Here is a 22,769-nt window from a genome sequence, read left to right as displayed (position 1 = left end):
GGCAAAAGCAGGGTACATGAAAACAATGGAGTAGAGAAGTATATTCTTTCAACAGGGACACTCCTATAAGTCGCATGGCAATGGGTGGAAGTATATAATCCTTCACAAAAGGGCTGCCAATAATTATAAGAACAATAATACAATCTATCCCACAAGTTCTTTTTCCTGGTTTTGAAATTCCAAAGAATTAGAAGAAATTAGAAGAGACGGGAAAGGCTCCTATGCAGGTCACTACAGTAGATGGGATAGCATCTTATAACAGCAAAGGAATGACTAAAAGTATATTAAAAAGTAAATAGAACTGAAAGCACAGCAGCCCCAAGTCCTGCACTAGAGATGCACATAGTCAAATTCTCTTGAGAGCAATACTTGAGTTATTAGCTTACATATGGTTCTGTTTATCATATGTGCCGTTTCCAATCTGATTAAGTAAAGGTTGAGGAAACCAGTAGATTTTATTTACTTATTTTCCCTCTTTATAAAGATCTTCATCTTTCTTTTTTCCTTCCTGCATTACCACTACTCCTTTTCTCTCTTTGATCAGAGAACATACAAGACTCTTTGGCATGTAATTGGATGAACACAGCTTTGAAGATAGGACTTAGTTGATGGAAGGTACACAAGTCCTTCACAAACTCTAGGAGTCATTTGAAATGTTTGACATCTGACCTCTAGTGGACTACAATGTCATCATAATGAGAAAAATTGGAATGTTGCCAGGGACAGGGGCTGCGGAGTCTCATGATATGAGTTTTTCAAATATACAATCACCAAGGCAGAGAAATAATACTGAGATGTTTCTCTTCTAAAAGTCACTAATGAAATAGGTCATTATGATACTTTAATATTGACTCCCAGCTTGTTTTCACGATTCACGCTCTGGCTCTTCCTGGTACTAAAACATTTCTGTCTGGGGGAAGAAAATTTCTACATTGAGTTTGTTGATGGCAGTGTGCTCATGTGACAAAACCAGTCCCACAACTCAGCATAAACAGTAGCCTCAAACTTCTGCACATGAAAATCAGAGGCATCTTCTAGGTGAGTCACTGCCTTTCAGAGCTGGAAGGAGTCATAGTTAGTAACCTCAGCCATCCATTGCTCTGCTCAGAAAGTGAACATTCGTGTCTTATTTCAAGATGATTTTACATAACCAAAACTTAGAGCTGATATACTTTCATGGAAATGGACCCTCATGGGCATTTGTTGAACATCTACCCTGGACTGGGAACTGATTTCCCTGAGACATCTGGTTCTGTCAGCTGTGTCACCGATAGTTTCCTAGATATGACTGCACATTGGTAACATAAAATACTAGGGGAGAATCATCGTAGCACATCTCCTTGGTCTGTTCAAGGCCTATTGGGATAGCCTTTAATGATCCAAAGGAGACTTTAAAACTATTACATGAAATAAAAACAATTATATATCATTGTCTTCTTTGTGTAAAGCATTTCCTTGTTTGGATTCTGGAATATGTATAAGCCTCAGCATTCTCTCATCTGTCTCTTTCTGTCTCTTGGCCGCTTGGTCTTTGTCTCCTTAAGGATCCTACCTCAGTCATTTCTTTAGCTACAAAGTGACATTTTCTTGGTCAGAGCTCTTTCAGGCCTTTGTGGTGTTTCCTGGGTCATAAATCGAGCCTCCCACCTGAAATACCCAACGTCTGCTCCACCAGAGTAGAACCTCTTGAGTTGAATCACGTGGGTGTGAGTGCATATGTGTGTTATGCTAAGAGTAATTGCTTCCCTAAAGTTCTACACAAATGTAAGTTGTATTATTTTTATTCTGAGTTTTTTTAAACACACCTGTAGGTAGCTGATGATTATTATTATTTTTTAGAATAAACCACATGCTATGTACATTCTGTTTGTGACATTCATATGTGGCTATTTTAATGTCATATGCCATAAAAGTACTCATGCATCTATACAAAACACATTTGGAAAAACTGGGCATAACAGTAGGGAAACAACCCAGGGGAATGTGTGAGGTAACAAAAGAGAGGTATATTCAATTAATCTTAGGCAATATTTTTCTATAGCTATCTCAACTGTTATAGAATCAAGTCCCTCACTAAAATGAAGAGGAAAAAATATATACTCTTCAAAAATAGTGGTCTCAACTGCTTGCTAAAGACATAATATTTCTAGCTGTGTGGTGAATTCTGCATCTTCATTATATGACCATTGTTTCTGAATGACGTGTGCTTAATGTCTTGGCAAATTTACTGTGCAATGAAAACTCATTTCTTTGAGACACTGAGTCAGTGGACGAATGAATGAACAAAATGGAAGTTTTAAATCTCTCATAGCAAGCAATTCTGGCACTACAGTCAGGTATAATTTTCACTGTAAGAATAACTGCACTATTCATTTTCACCTTAGTCTTTCTCTATTTATGTTGCTATAAAAATGTTTCATATTTTCTTAGGTTGACATGCACTATTATCTATGTGAAAAAAGGAATTAAAAAATCATTTTAACACCTATATATGTTTGGCTCTTTGTCACACACAATAGAAATTTTGTTTGGATAAGAAAAATGACTTAAATAAACACTAATAATTCTTGTGAACTTTAAGGCAGAGTCTTGATTATTGCTAGACAGGGAATCTCCTCTGTAGTTCTTTTCAATTCTGAAATGTTTCTCATTTTTGTTATTTCTGAAGATGTTGTGCTGAATATGTTAGTTGTTCTATAGGGTTTCTGTGTATGTGCATCCTTGTATGTGTTTTCGGGAAGGAATCAATGAGTGGTGTAATTGTTTATGATTTATAGTAAGAGTCGCGATGAATTGGATGGCCTAGATACTGAATTTTAATAACATTTACCTACCAATATTCCTTGCTGACATTGAAGTAGAGCGTAAACCCTTTACTAAACCACTACAGCTATAACTACAGCTACTTTGGGTCAAGCCTGGCTTTACATATTTCGCCTCTAAACAGTGCAACATCCCAATGAAATAGGAGGCTTTGGGATTTAGGTACAGAATCACAGAGCTATAATGAGCTGAGATGAGATTTGACTCTGGTTCTATATGACGCTAAAGTTCCTGTGCTTTCCTGCGGAAGTGTTTCTTATTCTAAGGGTTGGAAAAAAGAGAATATGTCAGGAGAGAATCTTGGTACATTCCAGGGTTTGGAAGTTGTTTCTGAAGTTCCAAATGCTTTAATGCAAATTGCTGTCCTCATTTGCTTCTCAACAGTCATGACGCGGGCAGAGCTCATGCCCAGGAGAGGCTGGTCCGTCACTGTGATTCACCCTCCATTAGAATAACCCAGCAGTCAGTATCCAAATGTAGACTGCTTTCAAAACACTAGGAGAAGAATCATGGACCAGGAGAATGGAGGCCTACATTCTGGGAGTTGCTATGTAGCTGAATTGTCGTATACAAATCACAAACCTCTAATTCCTTCTTAGTAAAGTGGAGATGATATCGATCTGCTTAGTCTATCTCTTGGGGTTATACAAGGCACATCACATTAAAAAGCAAATTCTTTAGAGTCATAAAAAAAATGGTATTTTAGAAAAATAAAACAAGCATTCAACAAGTATTTACCAAGTAGATATGTGTGTGGCATTGTTGCAGCTAGAGATATGGTGGTGAACAAAACAGATAAAATCCCTGTTCTTATTATTTTATTGTGAGATTTGGCCAGTTGATGAATTACAACATAGTGTTTTAAGGGTTGAAGTGAGAAAGCACAGAACACTAATAGAATCCCAGAGGAGGTTGCCATGGCAGTAAATGACAGTAGGCAAAGGAGAAGAAGGGATGTAGGAAAAAGAAAGACCTTGGGTAGAGATTTTGTGGTAAAATGTAGGGGCATTTTATTGTGGGAATGAACATTTTTAAAAAAACAAAAAGGAGAGATTTTCATGTGGTTCTCAAGTCAGCCAGCTAATCTGTGGGAGTATGAATCAGGAAGCTGAGGAGGGAAAAGAAACACAAACTCAAGTCTGGATGACCAAATTTTGGAAGATGAAAAGAATGAGTGCTGTGGAAGTCCACACCACTTAAAAAGATTTGCCTCACAGTATTTTGCCAAATGTGGTATCTGGAAGAGAACCTTGGCATGTACCCAAAATGCCAGAGACTATTGTAAACAGGGACCTGGGGTGTAGGATGAAGGCTCTGTCTGGAATTCCATAGAGTAGGAACCTAATCTGGGAAGAAATGGACTGTACTGGTTCCATATCAAGAAGTCAGGACAAACATATTTTCAAAGCAGAGGCTCACAGTCTTGTCTGGAGATGAAGAGCTTATGTGTTCAAAGACTGAGATTCAGGTACAGTCTTATGGTGCAACTAGGGACATTTACGAAATGTAAATGCAATGTGTGGCTTGCCCAAGATGTCATAAAGAGTAGCAGAGTCAGGCTGTGACTCTTTGAGTATCTGTGGTTCTTTGACACTCTGATAAACTGAGAAAGGAAAGTCTATATTTTTATTCTGGATTTTGAAGTTTGTGTTTCTTACTGCAAAGATTATTTCACCTCTTTGTTAGATGACACTATTATGCTTCAGGAAGACCCAAGTAGATTCTTTGGGTTGGGGAGCTTGGTTGATGAATTTCAGGAAACTGTCAAATCTATTGCATAGGTTTTTCTTCATGCTGTATTTGCCCAGTTAACAAGTAAGAGAAAGTTAGTCACATGATGATATATTTGTGTTGCAGCCATGTGCCAAAAATTGCAATTGGAAGTAATGAAGTGCACAGGTCTGAATAAAACTGAGTCTATACATGCAAAGCAGAAGAGTGAATAGAAGTGGAGAAGCTTAACTGTGGAAATCTTTCAGGAGAAAGTGAAGCTTAAGATTTCTCTTCCCCTTTTGCTCTCTCTCTCCTCTTCCTCCTCATGTCTCTTCCACGAGGGCTGAACTGTGATCATATTATTTGCCATCATTTTTGAGTATGAAAAGAGGCCCTGTTAACAATTATGCCAAGGCTACAGGCATAAACCAGGTGTGGGGTCAACCTGGCTTAGCATCGTATGTTCTGTGGGGACTGTACTGATGCCACCTCACCGCCATTTGCAGCACTCATCATGCTCTGTGTTCCCTTTTCACTCTGTAGGTATCTCAGATATAGTGCACTCCATATTGCATTTTAGTTGTTTGTGCCATGTTGGTCTCTCTCCTTGAACTGTGAGCTTTTTGAGGGTAAGAGCTGTATCTTAATTATCTTTGCCCAGTATCTCTATTCTATAGCCCAAGCCCTGTCACAGAGAAAGTGCTCAGTAAATGTTTGATGAGGGGGAACACATTGATGAAAAATTTGAAGGGAATCGGTGACATGACTGGTAGAAAAGTTATTCCCGGTAGAGAGAAAGGGAGTCGCGTGTCTAGAAACATAGAGTTGCTAATGGTCATGAGCAGTGTTGCAAATAAATCAGCCTTCGTGGAACACAGTGTTATGTTGAGAAATGCCAATAAATGAGGAGGACTGGAAGGGGAGCAAGAGTTGGTGGAGTCTATAGATTATCCAAGATTATTGTTTGCTGGCTGCTCTAAAGAGGGGTGTTGCATGGTTAGACGTGGCTGCTGTTTTGTTGTCCCTTCATGGAATAGATTGGATGCTAGGTTTGCATTTGATTTTGGAAGAATGTGTTTGGTAAGCATTAAAACTTGAATGATAAAAAGAGAATAGCTTCTCAAAGAATTTTGATACTTCTGCTTCCAGCTGAAACCAGGAAATTCAGAGGCAACAAAAATGAAAACAAGGAAAACGTTAATGGAAATTTTGAACCTAGAAAAGGTTTGGTTTGAGTTTTGAAGGGAAAGCCTGACTTGGTTTACTGCCCCCAAGTACTACTGTTATGATTTGCTGGCTTTTTATTTGTTCATTATATTTCATTTGTATAATATTATCACATTATACTCTAATTCTTAGGGGTGGGTCCCCAAATTTGGCAGCTAAACCAAGGCTTTTACATATAATGCAGTGCTGAAGCCAAACTACCCAGAACAGGCTCGTGCTGTAACAGTGTGTGCTGCTTTGCCTCAAATCAGCAGTTCTACTTGGGGAGGGTCTACGAAGAGTTTCCTCTGTTACTTGCATAGAATGGTAATACTTTAATTAAAGCAACATGTATAAATAATTTAATAAGTGATTGCCAGAACTGATTTTCTCTAATAAAAATAATCATAAATTTTTTTTTGATTATCACTTAGGGAATTGTGCATTGCCTAAAACTCAATACCTCAATCTCTAAATATTTTCATCTATAGGACCCCAATTTCCAAGAATCTATGGAAGTTCTGACTTTAACTTATCCAAAATGGGCAGATCAAGCTCCAGCCATTTCTTGCGGGTGTGGAATGAAAGTTTGCACACTAAACTCCCATCTCTTCTTCCTAAAAGAGTAAGGCTTCAGACCTTTTATTTTTCCTAAGAGGAGAGCTTTCTCTTGGAGGTCTGAATCTACATTCTGGGGTCTTACCTGAGTTCTTTGGTAACCGATGATCTCCCCTCTTCTGTGTTTAAACAGTGCTCTTGAATGATGACTTATTTTATCTATACATGTTCCTTTAAGTTCTTACCTAAAGAGTTTTCCTCCTCGTGGCAAAGCTGCTTACTTTAAATGCTCATTACTGCTCACTGTTTGTGCTGAAGTAATGCATATTTGAGTTGCTGTTTGCAACTAATGATCGAAGGGTGCCTTCCTCTTAATTAAATCATCGGTTAATTTGAGGAGCCTTTTCAAGGGGTCAAAGAAATTGATTCTACAAAAATCAATCATGTTGACTTCTCATTCTGCTGAATCCTTTCAAAATTTACTAATCATGTTTCCTTCCTATACAGACTCAAATTCTTTACTACTGAGAAAAAGCATTCAAATAAGTATGGCATTTACGTTATAGTTTTGATAACTGTAAGCCTTGACCCATACTTAGGTGATTAGATAAACCACAGAAGTGTTAGGAAAACTAACTTGATTAAATTAAGGAGAAGGAGCTCTATGTTATTAATAAGTAAGCAAGCAAATTTTGGACAACTGGACTCTCTTCCAATATTTAACATTTGATGTAAAGTTTAATTTATGTTTTAACACAGTTTATTTTTTTCTTCCCTAGAGAGACACCTTCTCTATGGACGGCCTGCAGTGCTCTATCGGACCAGATATGATATCTTATATCATACTGACTTTGAAAGTGGTTATAGTGAAATATTCCTAATGTCACTCTGGACATCATACACTGTTTCCAAACAGGTCATTGAGAAAATTGGGTTGAATAAAATTCTTCATGTGATTACTTTCTTTGCATTGATAGAATAATTGCTGGCTCAACAGAATTTTGTCTTAGAAAAAAATTTTAATTTTTTCCTGATGAAAAATACATCCAAGTTTGGATCTATTGCAAGATATTTTGAACTAGACTTTATTCAATGTTCTAATAACTTCATGGTAATGTGTTAAATATTGAAGGGAGTATACTTACTCTTTTAGTGTCTTTTGCTCTGCTTGTTATAGCCCAATAGTTACAGAAGCCACCTAGGTTTGTGTGTTGGTTTGAATAGACTTTATTTGTAGAGCAGTTTAGCTTCATTGAAAAATGGAGTGGGAAGGGCACAGATCCCGTATGCGCCTACCCCACGCACATACAACTCCCCCCACCATCAGCATTCTATTTGTATTCTAACAAAAGTTTTATGTTGGTGTTTCAGTTTTGATGAAGATGAGATAGGTAAATTTATAGCGGGAGTTAGAAAATATTATTTGGCAGTTGAGAATATATTTTTTAATTATTGAATACAAATGAGTACTTCCATTACCCCAAACACAGCTTCTTGTTAATGTCTGTTGTGTGCATGCGTGTATGCTCTGGCGCATGCAATATATATGCAGTCTTTCTCTTTATAGGAGATATGTCTATATAATTGCTCAGAGTGTTATTTTTTAAGTGTCTTCTGTAGAATCCTGTTCATTATTCCAACAGTGGGATTTCTGCTTTGTATTCTGTGTTATACATTGTTTTCCTTAAGACTTTATCAAGGGACTTCCGCTAAAAAAAGAGTGTGAAAATTTCAAACTGAGGTCTTCTGTTTATTTTTTAAGGAGTCAGATTATGAGAATAGGAGCCACAGTAAAAGCTAGCGGGGTTTTGATTCTGGCTGTCTATAGCACAGCAATCTGGTTTCAGTCTTGCACTGTGGGTTTGACGTTGTCTTTACGATGACATTACTGAATACCTCTGACTCACCACGCAGGCGGAGGTCTCTGGCATCCCCGAGCACTTAACCAATTGCGTCCGACCTGATGTCCGTGTTTCTCCGAGTTTCAGTCAGAGCTGTTTGGCCTACAAAAATGATAAACAGATGTCCTACGGATTCCTCTTCCCCCCTTGTAAGTTATAGAGTATCAGGATCAGACCATTCTAGAGGGATGTAATTTTGTGGAGTCTGGAGTGTGCGACTTGGTATGTAGGATTTTAGTGGTTTTCAGCATTTCTTCAAGTTGGTGTTCCAGAGATTGAAGAGATGAGCTTCTGTGGGATCCTTCTAAAATTGGCCAGGAAAGAGACCAGCTTGCACACGTCTTATTCTCCAGAGGAATTTTAAAGTGCAAGGGAATATTCTATGTGCCCTCTCCATCGTGAAATGAGAATCTGAAAGTGAAATAGTAAATCGTTAAGACATTAATTGTGGCAGCTGGATGGCTCGGTTGGTTAGAGGGTGAGCTCTGAACAACAGGTTGCCGGATCGATTCCCACATGGGCCAGTGAGCTGGACCCTCCACAACTAGATTGAAGGACAGCTACTTGGAGCTGATGGGCCCTGGGGAGACACACTGTTCCCCAATATTCCCCAATAAAATTTATTAAAAAAAAAGTTCATCCTTTAAAAAAAAAGATATCAATTATTTAAATAATACCATCATGGTGATCTCTTAAGAATATGTGAAACCCTTTAATTATCTCTCATTACCTTGATGACATTTTTTTAAAGTCCAAATTATACTAGTGACATCAAGGACTTCTTTATATGCTATTTAGTAGACCAAAGACGAGTTAGGAAGAAGAAGCATTGTAAAAATATTTTGAGGGACAACTATTGAGTAAAAGAAAGATTGAATGGGAGGGGACGTAGGAAATTCTCTATAAATGAAGGATTGAGTGGGAATAAAAGAGTAGATCCATCCACTTTATGCTGTTTGGACCATTTTAGAAGATTGATTTTTTTTTTAATTGATATAGGTTTTGGTAAGAAATGACAGTTTGTTTTCCTAATGTTTAGATCTGAGCTCTTCACCAGAAGCTAAATATGATGCATTCCTTGTAACAAATATGGTTCCAATGTATCCTGCTTTCAAACGTAAGTCCAACATTTACCTAGTAAACTATGATTTATGAAAAAAGTATTTCCAGATTTGCCACTTACCTTTTCTACCTCTGTACTACTTTTTTGTGTCTCGTCTTTATGATTTTTGAAGACCTTTCATATAAATTCTCTATTGTTAATCCAAAATATGAATCTGTGAGGGAGATTGGCAGATTCTTTATTCATGGTTTATAATTAAGAAATCAAATCATAAGAAGTGACCCAGATTATGAATAGTAGGAGCTGACCGAAACCAAGCTTGTGTTTTCCTTCTAATCTGGTGTTCTTTCTATTTCAATGTTCACTATAAAGCTCTTTAAAAGGGTCTTCTCTGTATTCTGGAGGCCACTTGACATTTAACAACATCTATATTTATTTACTGGATGTTACAGTAAAAGCTACTAGCACCTGTCTCCTTTAGGGTGATGATGATGATGATGATGTATTTTGATTGATCCTGAAATTTAGCAAGAACGTAATTGTCTTCTGAATCATTAGACTGTGACATTGGTTTTAGAGTTGTTAAAAGTATCTTAGTTTCTCTGAACACTTCTAAGATTTTGTACGTGACATAAATATTTGTGGATGATAGTGACACTATGAATAATATGGGGACAATGGGCCCTGGGCCAAAAACTGAGTTCTAGTCCCAGGAGAGTGACCTCTCGCTATGCGATCATAGAAATGTCATTTAACCTCTCATTTGTAAAATTAAGAGGTTTGATTGCATGACCTCCGTGGTTTATATACAGATCTATGACTTAATTGTCCAATGACCAAAACAATGTTTTCTATTTCTCGTAACAAAGAATTCATTCATTTGCCCATCCGTCCGTCCGTCCGTCCATCCATCCATCCATCCATCCATCCATCCATCCATCCATGTATTCATACATAGAGAAAGCATTCTGGAGTAGCTTTTACTTCCCTTTAGTTCATTTACAATGAGCAGACCTATATGCTTATAGGAAAGGTAGGAAAAGGAGACACTTCTGCCTACCTGGTAAAGAACATTAGTTTATGTTACAGGACTTTCAGGATTGAAATAAAGTTTCAATCCTCATCGGAATGAATGATTGTAGAGTATCATCTAGAGTGGCGAGCCTCCCCAACTTTTGACATTGGTGAAATGTCCAAAGCTCTTTAAAAGGGTCTTCTCTGTATTCTGGAGGCCACTTGACATTTAACAACATCTATATTTATTTACTGGATGTTACAGTAAAAGCTACTAGCACCTGTCTTGTAAAATTAAGAGGTTTGATTGCATGACCTCCGTTGTTTATATACAGATCTATGACTTAATTGTCCAATGACCAAAACAATGTTTTCTATTTCTCGTAACAAAGAATTCATTCATTTGCCCATCCGTCCATCCATCCATCCATCCATCCATCCATCCATCCATCCATCCATCCATCCATCCATGTATTCATACATAGAGAAAGCATTCTGGAGTAGCTTTTTGGTTGGTACAAAAAGTTGGTACATTCTGGTGAGGAGTTCATTGCAGAAAAGATTAGACCAGGGTGGACGCAGTGAAAATGGTGAGGAGTGGTCAGATTGGATGGCTGGGATGTATTTTGGAGGTGGCACTGACAGGACTTGGTCACATGTGTATGAAGTAAGGAGAGAAGTCAGGGATGACCTTGAAACTGGTTTAGAGAAATAAAAAGTTTATTTGATGTCCTAGTTTCGTAAATGAAAGTTTATTCAAAGATAGAATCCGTTGCTTACGAGTGAAAAAGTAAAGTATACTCTTAAAAGAAGGTTTCCTGGTTTGTTCTCAGGCACAATGAAGAAATGTCTCAGAAACCTACAGAGACACATTTCTCACAATATTACATGAAATACAGCTTCCTTTAATTTCCGCACATCAGGGTTTCCTGGATTTCTCTGTTCTTTCCTGATGCCTTTTGACCAAGCAGTAATAAAGGAAACACTCGGTACCACCCTGAGGCTGGCATGGCAGAAGTCCTTTCACAGAGGGCTCACTGTTCTTCACCAGGGAATGGTTTTTTCACATGCCACATGTGGGTTTGGCCTTTAGACTGTTCTTATTGTTATTTTTCCCCCCTTGCCTCTAGTTTTTATGCTTAACATTTGAACTTCTCTTCTACTGTCCTCCTTTCTTTATTGCAAATAATTATCTACAGTATTTTGGCTTTGGTGGCCTGTTCTTTCTCACTTAGAGTATCAGAAGGTATAAGCAGTTGCAATACTATGACAAAACTGGCCAAGTACTTTTAAATAGGAGGAGGTAAGAAGTAATAACAGCCTGAACTTTATAACCCCCGTGTAGAATGGAACATAGTAAGTTGAATCTTAATACATTTCAGAACCAACTCATCGTTTGCCTTTCCTGTTGTTTTGCTATTTCCTTCCTTTGCCTTTCTATTTTCCATTCTGCTCCTCTCCTGCCCCTCTGATTGGTTGGTACTAATGTAAACTGGAGCTAGAGTGGACAATTGAGACCTCTCCAGGGGGTGACCTTGAAACTGAGCAAAGAATAATGGAGGAGAAACCTGCCATGCACAGATCAAGGAAGGAATGAGTTTTCCAGGCAAAAAGAAACAGCAAATGCAAAAGCTTACTTGGAAACAAGTTGGCAAGGTTGGGGACAGGAAGAAAGCCAGGTACCTGAGGGGAAATGGGTAGGAAGTAAAGCCATGGAGGTAGGCAGGGGCAAGGTGCAAAGTTGGGATTTTATTCTAATTACGTACAATGAGAAATCATCTGGAGTGTCAGAAATGGGTGTTGGGGAAGTGTGATACAGTCTGATTTGTGGTGTAAAGGATCCATCTGGCTACTGTATAGAAAACAGGCTACAGGGAAGCAAGAGCTTCTTACAGGGAACCTAGCAAGTAGTCTTTTGCAGTAGTTCATTGCAGAAAAGATTAGACCAGGGTGGACACAGTGAAAATGGTGAGAAGTGGTCAGATTGGATGGCTGGGATGTATTTTGGAGGTGGCACTGACAGGACTTGGTCACATGTGTATGAAGTAAGGAGAGAAGTCAGGGATGACTGAGGATTTTGACCTGAACATCTGGTTAAGTGCGAGTGCCACTAACTATGATGGGAAAGCCAAGAGTTGGAGCAAGATTGGGAAGGAAAATCAAGAATTCTGTTTGTATAATTTTTTGCTCTACATGATTTGGTATTCAAGTGGATCGTGAGATGTATGGTTGGATGGCATGCCTGGAGCTCTGTCAGGGCTAGAGACATAAATTGGGGAACTAGCATATCTATAAGATCATGAAGAAAGAAAAAGTAGATTAAAGCCTTTTTTTGATTTCTCACAAATACCGTACTTCCTGTTTTATACTTCCTGTTCTCTCTGCCCGGAATGTCCTATCTCCACTTCTTTGCTTACGAAACACCCACTTATCCTTCAGATCTCAGCTCAGTAACCACTTCATCTGCAAAATCCTTCCCTGACTTATTGGGCTAGGGTAAACTCTCTTACCAATGTCTCCATGTCATTCTCTTTATCGATCCATAAATGACACACACACACAGCTAATGCTTTAGGATGCATTCTACTCAAGAATCACAACAGCACTCTTGACTCTTGGTTTGAGAGATTTAGCTTGTAGAATGCATCCTAGAGAGAATTTGGCCAAAGCAAGGAGTTTTGTTCATGAACAATTGATTTTTGTCTTTGCACAGGAGTCTGGAATTATTTCCAAAGGGTATTGGTGAAGAAATATGCTTCAGAAAGGAATGGAGTTAATGTGATAAGTGGACCAATTTTTGACTATGACTTCGATGGCTTACATGACACACAGGAAAAAATAAAACAGTAAGTTTTAATTTCCACTTTTTGTGCATTTTTAAATTCTAAGATCTCACTCAAGACTATTTCTTCAAATATTCACGTACTGGAGAAAAACTGATATCCCTTCAATCTTTTGCTCTTTGAATCTTTTTATGATTTTTTCAGTTCTTTTGGACCGTTGATTAAGCGTGGCATTGGTGGTTGGAATGGAATTGGGTTTTGTGGTAAATAAATGCATTTTGCGTCCCAGAAAAGAAAATGTATCAAAAGATTTTTAAAAAATTTTTTGTCATTTATTCTTCAACAACTTTTCTGTGGGAAGATGATAATTTTCACTTATCTTCATTATTGGGGTGGGGGGAGACTTTTAGAATCCTTTAGATTTTCAGAGTTAGTACATATCAATAGGAAATTGCATATAGACTTTGGTCAAATCTAGTTTCTATCCCTTTCTGTGGTGCTATTGAGAAGATAATAGAATAAGAATATTCTGTTTCACGAACTTACAGTCTGGTGGAGAAGGCAAGAAAATAAGAATACGACAAATTCATAACGCCATCATTTAATCTTCTATCCCCCCAGGCTCATCACTGACACTCAGTTCTTAGTATTTCCTTTAGTAAGTGAGTTCTTTGTACCCAGTTCAGAATCTCATTGTGGCTTAAAAGGGCTGTTATTCCCTTAGCTTCAGTGTTGCCTGTCTCTGGTCTATTTCATACAACTGTATGAAAGTTATTTCCCTGAAACATGGCTCTCAGAATGACATTCCCTCACACAGAAATCTTCAGTGGAGCGTTACCATCTAAATAATAATGCCCAAACACCACAGCTCGGCACTTAGAACCCTCCATAATTTGGCTTTTATTGACTCTTCCAGCCTTACAGTTCTGCTACATTGATCTATTCTTCATGTCCAGCGTCCAAGTCTTGATTCAAACTGTTTTCTTTGCCTAGAATATCTTTTTTGCTCTGCCAGGTTGAGAGTGAGGGTGATTTCAGGCAGCAAAAACATGTTCAAAGATAGAGAAGTGGGCTAGTGCTTAGAGGAGAAAACTGATTCTGTTGAGTGGGAATTTTAGTGACCTAGGCAATATTCAGTGGTCACCACCTGAACATGAAAGCTCCTACACCAGCTGTAATTTTCTTTTACCTCCCTGTTTCAGGTACGTGGAAGGCAGTTCCATTCCTGTTCCAACCCACTACTATAGCATCATCACCAGCTGCCTGGATTTCACTCAGCCTGCGGACAAGTGTGACGGCCCCCTCTCCGTCTCCTCATTCATCCTTCCTCACAGACCCGACAACGAGGAGAGCTGCAATGTGAGTTCAAAGAGAGTCCTTTAGGATTTGCTTACATAATCCATCTTTATTTCTCAATTTGTATTCCCACGGTTGAACTAGAACACACTTATTATGAAACATTTGGACTATACAGCCGAGTGGAAAGAAGAGAGGACTCAAACAAAACTTGACTCAACACTTGGGAATTGTGTGTTCTCATGGCTTTTTATTTTTCAATGTAAGAGTCTGTGTGGGGGTGTGAATGTGCATTTAATGTAGTTCTATTTATTTCTTAGATTTTGACAAATGATGAAAGTGCCCAAATGTTTTCAGTTTTGCAAAAGACATATAGATTTTATAAAAAGAAAGAGAAAAATAGCAAAATTTTAATAATTGTTGAAACTAGATAAGAGTTCATGGGGGCTCATTATATTAATCTCTCTACTTTTGTGGATGTTTGAAAATGTCTGTAGCAAAAACATTTAAAAAGACACACACGCGCACACACACACACACACATACACACAGAGAAATAGATACTTCACAAATCAGATTTTCCTTTGCTACTAGTTATGAGGGCAGATAGAACAGGTCACCCCATTCTCAAATATCAGGATGACTCCTGATTCACTCATCCCTACGTGGAGACAGGATGGCATGATGAAAACACCCCAGACAAGTAAACAGGTAGAAATCACGTAATTACTCCAGGTCTCTTTAATGTGATGGAAAAATCTATGCTCCAAAGCTGATTTTAGAAGTAATTGTCTTATGCTTTTGTTTCATTTAATAGAAGGAACAGGGATAAAATCTACAGGAGAGGATTTTTAGTCAACAAGCAGTACTCAGATCCCCACATTGTGTAAGGTACTGGGAGAAACAATAGCATGTGAAACATAGTCACTACTCTAGGCAGCCTTCAGTGGGGGAGAGCAAATGAAACAGGTGCAGGAATTGCTACACTAAGAGGCAAAGTGCTGTAAGAATAGCTTCCACAGAAATTATAAGCTTCATGGGCAAGGTAGCTTTGGGGCTATGGCTTCAGTTGTAGGTGAAGATCGAGGCTGTGACTATCCAAAGAAAATAAGGAATACAAGAAAAAAAGAAAAAAATTTTGAAACATGGCCAAAAAAGCTAATTAAGTTTGGCCAGAATACTGGAAATAAGGGTAACAGTAGGAGACATGATTTCAGACGTTTTTTTTAATCAAATTTGAAATCCAAGAAGTAGTAATAATATTCACAATAGCAGTAGTAGTAGTTGTGACTATTGATTGAGTACATGCTGCCATCCAAGTACTATCCAGGTCCTCTGCATATGTTATTTCTGATCATGTAATTCCTCTACGAGGCAGAGGATATACGGTTATCACTATCCCTTTTGTTAATGATTGAGAAACCTGTAGGGAATAAAGGGGAAGTATGTTACATGGTTACCTGGCTGGTTAGTAGGATTGCAAAACTTTAGATTCAAGGTTTCTGACTCCAAAAGCCTATCCTCTTTCACATTTACCAGGTTTCCATAGTGGAACCTTGGGACCTGAGGAATTTTTCTTATTGTACAGGCATTAGAAAGCCATGGAAAATGTTTAAGCTTAAGAGCAACATTTTAGGTTGTGCTTTAGGGAAATAAAGTTGAATTGGAGGGGATCAAACATGGTGCTCAAAGGGAACTTTGGTAAGGTTCACAGGACTGAAGTAATAACTTGAACTGGGGTTGTGATCTTGGAAATTTAAGAAGAAGGGTGGAAAGCAGCAATATTTTACCAGAGGGATCAGTAAGATCTTATAAAGAATTGAATGAGAGGTGGAGAAGCAAGGGAATTGTAAGAGAGATGAGTTGTCATCAACATATTGGCTTGACCTTCTCCATTTTGATTGTTGGTAAACCATTAAGAGTCGCTAATGGTGTACAGGGGGATATAATGCCTCTGTATTGCTACATAATATACTTTCTTTGAACTTCAGTTTTCCTAAAAAATTTTTGTGGGAAGGTAAAATTTTGGCAAAAAATAAATAAACACATGTTATGGAGTGAAATTCAAAATTGCCATGCATTTTTTTGAGGTAAAGCAGAGACTGCAAAGAACATTTGATTCATAATAGGCCATTGAAGGTATACCTAGATCCTTAGGAAATACATATTCAAATGTCTCTGTTGTTAGGGGAACTTGGTGAGGGGAGGGTTTGAAAACGGTCCATGTTCAGATCAGAACCGTTCTTTAGTTACCGCAAAATTTTCACCTGGCAAACAGAAGACACATTAAATCCGCTAATGTGTCTTCCTCTTCTTCCTGGTTCCTGAGTCTGAGTAGAGCTCAGAGGTAGTTCTTAGACAGTCCATGGCCAGTATGCTTCTTATAGAAGAAGCACCTTGCTTGGAAGTTCACCTTAAAACTGCCGGGGCTTGAATTCCCAAACTCAACTGGGAGAAAGTCAGGTGAACAGTAAATTTTCAGAGGAAGAAAGACAATAGGCAAATTCCTGGGTTGTGCCTTGGTTTGCGTCAATGTTCTGAATTGTACATTCTTGAAGTTTCTCTTTTCCTTCCTCCCTTGGTACACATGGACTTTTATTTGAATTTTATCAGTTTTGCATTTCACACCAGGGTCTTCCTCCGTATATACTTCTGTCGATTGCCAGCCAACATCAGGCAGAAGACATTGTTTTTATGTGAAGCATAGCCAGTATTTGCTAGTCACTAATGGGACGCTTGATTTTAGCACGTGACAACCAGAAAAGGATGTCCCCCCAACGAATTTAGCAAATCACTTCCCAAGGGAAGAAATAGCAACACACAGATTTTGCCCTGAATTCTTATAATCTCAGCTGGCCATTATTTAAATTAGAAAAAAACCTTGTCACCCCTTGCCCACACATTCAAATGACTTACTGACCATTGAAAATCAAATAAATGAGTTGAATATGAAAATTCTCCCAAAATATAGCTTCATGCTTACTCTGCTAACTCTGAGGGGGTCCTAAGGGCTTTGGAGACCTCCTACTTCGTTAATTATATGGTCACACCGAGGATTGGTCAGTACCGTTGTGGGTAGAGTTATATTTAGGTCTTTCCTTTCCTGTGAATCGTGGAGATCTTGGTTAGCTTGGGTTAGGAGGGTGGGGCATGGAGGGTTAAAATCCTTACTTCCCCAGCCTGCAAAGAAATTTCTTCCTGTTTCTTCATTTTGCCCGGGATGGCCAGGCATCACTTTCCTGAACCAACACCCTCGTGGTACATATTTAGCACTGGCACAAGCTGCTGTAGCTCCAGGTCTGTGTGGGTTGGAGCTCTCTGAGAAAACCCATTGCAGGTTCTTGGGCTTTGGTGGGTCATTCTTTGAGACCACCAGCAGGAAAAGAGTTGGGTGAGGGCAAGTTTGAACATTCTCAGCCCTGGGACGTGCAACCACCCTTCAACTTAGAGAAAGATTTCTGGGAGCTGTTGCAATTTAGGGGGCATTTGAGAATGAAATTATTTGCAGAGGCTCTTCTGCTTCATGTCTACTAATGAAGATAGGCATTTCTCCATAAACCTCAAGGCTCACAGATGTCATTCTTTCTTTCAACTTCCCTCAAAAGTGAAAGAAGATCTTTTTAAAATGTAAAGAACTGCTTCGCCTGACTTGCTTTTTAGTTTCAGCTCAGACATGAAATAGATTGTTTGGTGTGGGACATCTGAATGTCCTTTGTCTGGAATGTGTGCCAATGAGGCAGTTCTTGGCAAGGAGCTAAGACAGAAGGAGATTTTTTTTTTTCCTTTTTTCCATGATGTTTCCTTACTTTACCTTCCCTCCCCCCTTCTTCCATCCTCCTTCTTTCTCCCTCCAGGGAGCTGTTGAAGTAAGCATTATTATCCTTTTGAATCAATGGAGAAACTGAGGCATAGGAAGGTCAAGTAGCTTGACCAAAGTCTCAAAGCCAGGACGTGGTAGAGCCAGAGTTCCAAACGAGGCCTCTTGGGCCCCAAAGTGCCGGCCGGGTGTATCAACTGAGCTGCTTCAAGTCAAGCTTATTATTCCAATGTCAATTCCTTGCAATCTAAGAGATGATGTTGTTGACGTAGCAGGTTCTTCTGGAAGACTAGGCATGCACGCACATGGTGCTGGGCTTTGGGCACAAGCTGTTCACTTTCCTGGGGAGACAGAAGAGCATTCCAACTTATTTGTGGTCTGTGCTCCACATTGCAATTTGACAGCAGGGGAAGAGCAACACATTACTGAATTCTCCATGACCTTTGGTTTTCCTAAATTTGATTTATGTTCTGAGAACCGATTGAGTCAAGTGCCCTTTCATACCACATGTCTCGTTTATTTGGTACAGCTAATTGCTGTTGAAAATGTTTACAGCCACGGGCAGGTATTTGTGGTGCGTTACTGACAGGCAGGGAGGGCAGGGAGGCCAGGAAGAAAGAACACGCATAGGCTCTGCGTGCAGGAGGGCACAGAGGTCATTTGTGGACTTGGCGCAAGCTGACCGTTTGGAGAACTCCTCTGGAAAATTCTGACTCTTATTGTATTCCGTTTGCATTGCAGAACTCAGAGGATGAGTCAAAGTGGGTAGAAGATCTCATGAAGATGCACACAGCTCGGGTGCGGGACATTGAACAGCTCACTAGTCTGGATTTCTTCCGAAAGACCAGCCGCAGCTATTCTGAGATTCTGACACTAAAGACATACCTGCATACATATGAGAGCGAGATTTAACTTTCTGATCCTCTGCAGTGCAGTCTTATCAACTGGTGTATATTTTTATATTGTTTTTGTATTTATTAATTTGAAACCAGGTCATTAAAAAAAATGTTAGTATTTTAATCCTGTACCAAATCTGACACATTACGCCCAAATGACTCCACTGTTTTTCTCTAATGCTTGATTTAGGTAGTCTTGTGTTCTGCGTAGAGCTTGTAATAAATACTGCAGCTTGCGTTTTTAGTGGAAGCTTCTAAAGTGTGCTGCACATTTGATATTTGCATTGAGGAAATGTTAATTTTCCAATGCACAGTTGCCACATTTAGTCCTGTACTGTATTGAAATACTAATTTTGTAAAGTTGCATTCATTTACTGTTAATTATGACAGACATATTTAAGCCTTATAGACCAATCTTAAATATAATAAATCACACATTCAGTTTTTTTCTGGTTTTATTTGGCCATTATTTCACCTATGAATTAGAGTGTTTGTATTTGGTATATTCATGCATAAAAGGTATACATTTCCTGTATTGGGCCCTCTTCCTATTTGAAAATAGTTCACGTTCAAAGGGGCATCCATCATATTCAACTACTTCTGTGGCCTGGATGAGATACTTTAGGTACATATCTATGGAAAATCAAAAGGACAGAGGGAAATGGAGACCGGAACTCCTGAATATCCTATCACTTTTAAAAATATTTTGAAGTTTGGCAGAATAGATTCTTTTGATCAAGTTGGTTCAAAGCTCTAAGTATTAGACTCAACTGAGAATGTATTGAGCATATATTCTGTAGAAAGTATCAACCTAAGAAACATGGAGGTTAATAAATAGAACTAAGACAGTGGGATGAGATACAGACATAAAAGTATAAACAATCAATGAAGGTAAATGATAAGTACCAAGGTGACCATTTGGAGAATGGTCTAGTGATAATACAAAACGACAGAAAGGTCCGAATGGTAGGTCGGATGATTTTAGATGGACACAATTATGGCTTTAAATAATAATGAATCGCAGGGTAAGGAAGTCATTCAAGCATTTTCAGTCCTCCTGATTGTGTCATGGAAAAAGACTCACCTTTGTGTTATCATATCTATAACAGTTGCTAAATTGTTTCATTTTTATCGTGTTAGTTTTCACAGTTGCCCCTTTTATGGTCAGTGAAATGAGCTTTTCATTTCTACAAATTTTTCTTTAAGAATAAATTTAAGAAGGAAGACATTGTGTCAAATAAAAACTACAACAAATGTAGGACAGATGGTACTGAGATATGGGAGAAATCATAAAGGTGGTAAGAGAACAAGTGATGTTTGGGCAAAGGTTACAGGAATACACTGGGAGAAGTGAATTTGGTAATACTATCAAGCAGCCACTGTTCCAGGAACACTTCTGGCACTTCATGTGCCTTGTCTCTAAACAGTGAGAAGTAAGAAGCTCAGGGAAGATTTTATGGAAGGGGAAGAACAAAGATGGGAATGGAGAAAAATGCTCGAATTGGGCTTTGTAGTTTGGAGTAGGGTGGAAGTAGGGTGGAAATGAATTGGAATATGACTCGTTTTTCATTTAACGGTCAATGTTTTATTGAGCATCTCTATATGCCAGCACCTATATTTGCCCTTGGGGATAAAATAGTGAATAAGGTAAACATGGTTCCTGATGCCATATAGCTTGTACTTTAAGGGGAGAAGGAGACCCCCTTTAAAAGTGCTCACAGTTTAGTTGCAATATGTGCTTTCAAAGAATTAAACAGACACAGAATGATAAGGGGGTGGAAAGAAAAGATCCTTGTAGATGGCATTACAGCCAAGACTTGGAGGATAAGAAGAGCTGTCCTCAAGGAGAAAAGGGACAAGAAGGAAAAGCGTAGCCAAGGACTGGGGGTTGGAAAGGTCTTGGGATGTGTGAGGATCTGAAAGAAAACAGGTATGCTGGAATACAGTGGCAAGATCGGTAGATACCAAGTAGGTAGATACTTGTAAGCCCCACTGAGACATTTGAATTCTACTCTGAACGCAATGGAGGTGTGACAGGATCTAAGATTTCAGTACGTTAATTTCAATATGCAATAATTACATGGTATGGTCTACGTAAATTCTATGTAAAAGTTCATTCAATATGAGAGGGTCCACCTACTAGGTACTGTAGTTCTGTCTCTCCACAGGAGAATTACAAGGGAGAAGGGTCAATTCCATTTTCCTTAATAGTTGCAAACTCCCTGTTTACCTATATTTCTATATCACCTCAGATTGAACTCTTTTCAAAATAGGTTACACCCAAGGCTTTTGGGGAGAGCAGTTGCAAATTTAGTTGGGTACTGCTACTCTATTTTTATCCTTCGGTCAAGTCTTTCTCATAAATAAACTCCATACCCAGAGAGAACATCAACCACTGTGTATTTCAGGTGAGTGGCTTTGCAGATAAACACATGTCATTAATTGTGGGGTTATTTATGAAAGTCTCTGAATGGACAGGGACTCTATTAAAATGAGGTCTGAAAGACTATTTTAAGTTGGGGTATTTGTTTCTTGTTTTTCATATTGAGACCTTGGTCCATTCATGCTTTCATTGAGCAAGTTGCCAATGGCTTGCTAGCATGGTGGTCCTGTTCTAGTGGATGGAGTCAGAAACTGCCTCTCTAAAATGAGCTCACTGTAAATAGTGTAAACCAGGAAAGCAGCCACATGGTTTCCCAAGGGCAAAAACGTTCTGAATGGTTTTGAGGAGAGTTGGCTTTTTTTTTTTTTTTTAAATCTCTGAAGAAAAGTAATGCTTGGTGCCAGTTGGGTTTGCAAAATTCCCCAAGAGCCATAGGCCCCAAATTCCAGTTCCCATTATTCCTTGTGGTGGTGGGAAGAGGATGGCTGTGAATGAAGTCCAGATGATTCCTCCTGTTTGTATTCCTCTTACTTCATCTGTCTCTCACTACATCTTTGCTGAGTCAGGACCGGGCTGTCTTGTGGGTGGGAAGTGGTAAAGGCAATAGAAGTTCTCCCATGGGTTTGAGCAGAGGGACTGGATGAGACAATGAGGAACAAGGTTTAGATGTTTGAGTTTGCAGGCTGGGGTAAGGAGAGAACTGCCGAAGGCCCAACTGAGTATTGTGATACTTCCTGTTTGGCTGCATTTATTTTCTTTTCTGAGGTGCGGGGAGCTGCATTTCTAGGTGCCGTGTTTCCCCGAAAATAAGACCTAGCTGACAGTCAGATCTAATGCATCTTTTGGAGCAAAAATTAATATAAGACTCCATCTGATTGTCCGGCTAGGTCTTATTTTGGGGGAAACAGGGTAGCTCTGTCGACCATAAAGCAGACTTAACCGGGTATTCCATCACCAAAAGGATTTATTAAGAAAAAGAAAGAAAAGACTGCAATCCAGTGAGTGTTGATATGGTAAATCACCTGCACACACTGCACTGGACAAAGATGGAGGACGAACTTACAGAGAAGAAGGGACTTTTACAACCGTAGAGCTCTATTGTGAACATAGAGTTGTTCCTGTAAGGCTCTCCTAGGACACAGAGCGTGAAACTCCTCCCACAAGCCCTAGTGTGGGGACAGAGCCAGGAGTGCAGTTTCCAGGCTCTCGGCCTCACATAGAAAGGTGCTCACTCGGGTAGTAAATGGCCATCGACTGTGATTGGATGGCCATCAGCTGTGGCTAGTTGGCCATCAGCTGTAACCAGTGAGCCATTG

The 22,769-nt window shown here is 39.0% G+C and overlaps 1 protein-coding gene across 8 annotated transcripts in view; it reads left to right on the top strand.

Moving 5' to 3' along the window:
• Positions 1-19,516, top strand: part of ENPP2 (ectonucleotide pyrophosphatase/phosphodiesterase 2) — a 98,336-nt gene extending 78,820 nt beyond the window's left edge. For 5 of the 8 annotated variants that reach the window (XM_033126070.1, XM_033126076.1, XM_033126075.1 and 2 more), the window contains 7 exons: positions 5,686-5,760; positions 7,080-7,216; positions 8,215-8,350; positions 9,241-9,318; positions 12,992-13,124; positions 14,264-14,420; positions 18,916-19,516. In XM_033126070.1, the coding sequence (XP_032981961.1) occupies positions 5,686-5,760; positions 7,080-7,216; positions 8,215-8,350; positions 9,241-9,318; positions 12,992-13,124; positions 14,264-14,420; positions 18,916-19,086 (887 nt within the window). In that variant the 3' untranslated portion in view covers positions 19,087-19,516. The remainder of the gene's footprint in view (positions 1-5,685; positions 5,761-7,079; positions 7,217-8,214; positions 8,351-9,240; positions 9,319-12,991; positions 13,125-14,263; positions 14,421-18,915) is intronic. The other 3 variants (XM_033126077.1, XM_033126074.1, XM_033126073.1) reach the window with 1 other exon arrangement.
• The last annotated feature ends 3,253 nt before the right edge of the window (positions 19,517-22,769 follow it).

This window comes from Rhinolophus ferrumequinum, chromosome 14 (genome assembly GCF_004115265.2).
Source record: "Rhinolophus ferrumequinum isolate MPI-CBG mRhiFer1 chromosome 14, mRhiFer1_v1.p, whole genome shotgun sequence".
In the NCBI taxonomy this organism is placed as follows: domain Eukaryota; kingdom Metazoa; phylum Chordata; class Mammalia; order Chiroptera; family Rhinolophidae; genus Rhinolophus; species Rhinolophus ferrumequinum.
This window is presented reverse-complemented; position numbering and strand designations above follow the sequence as displayed.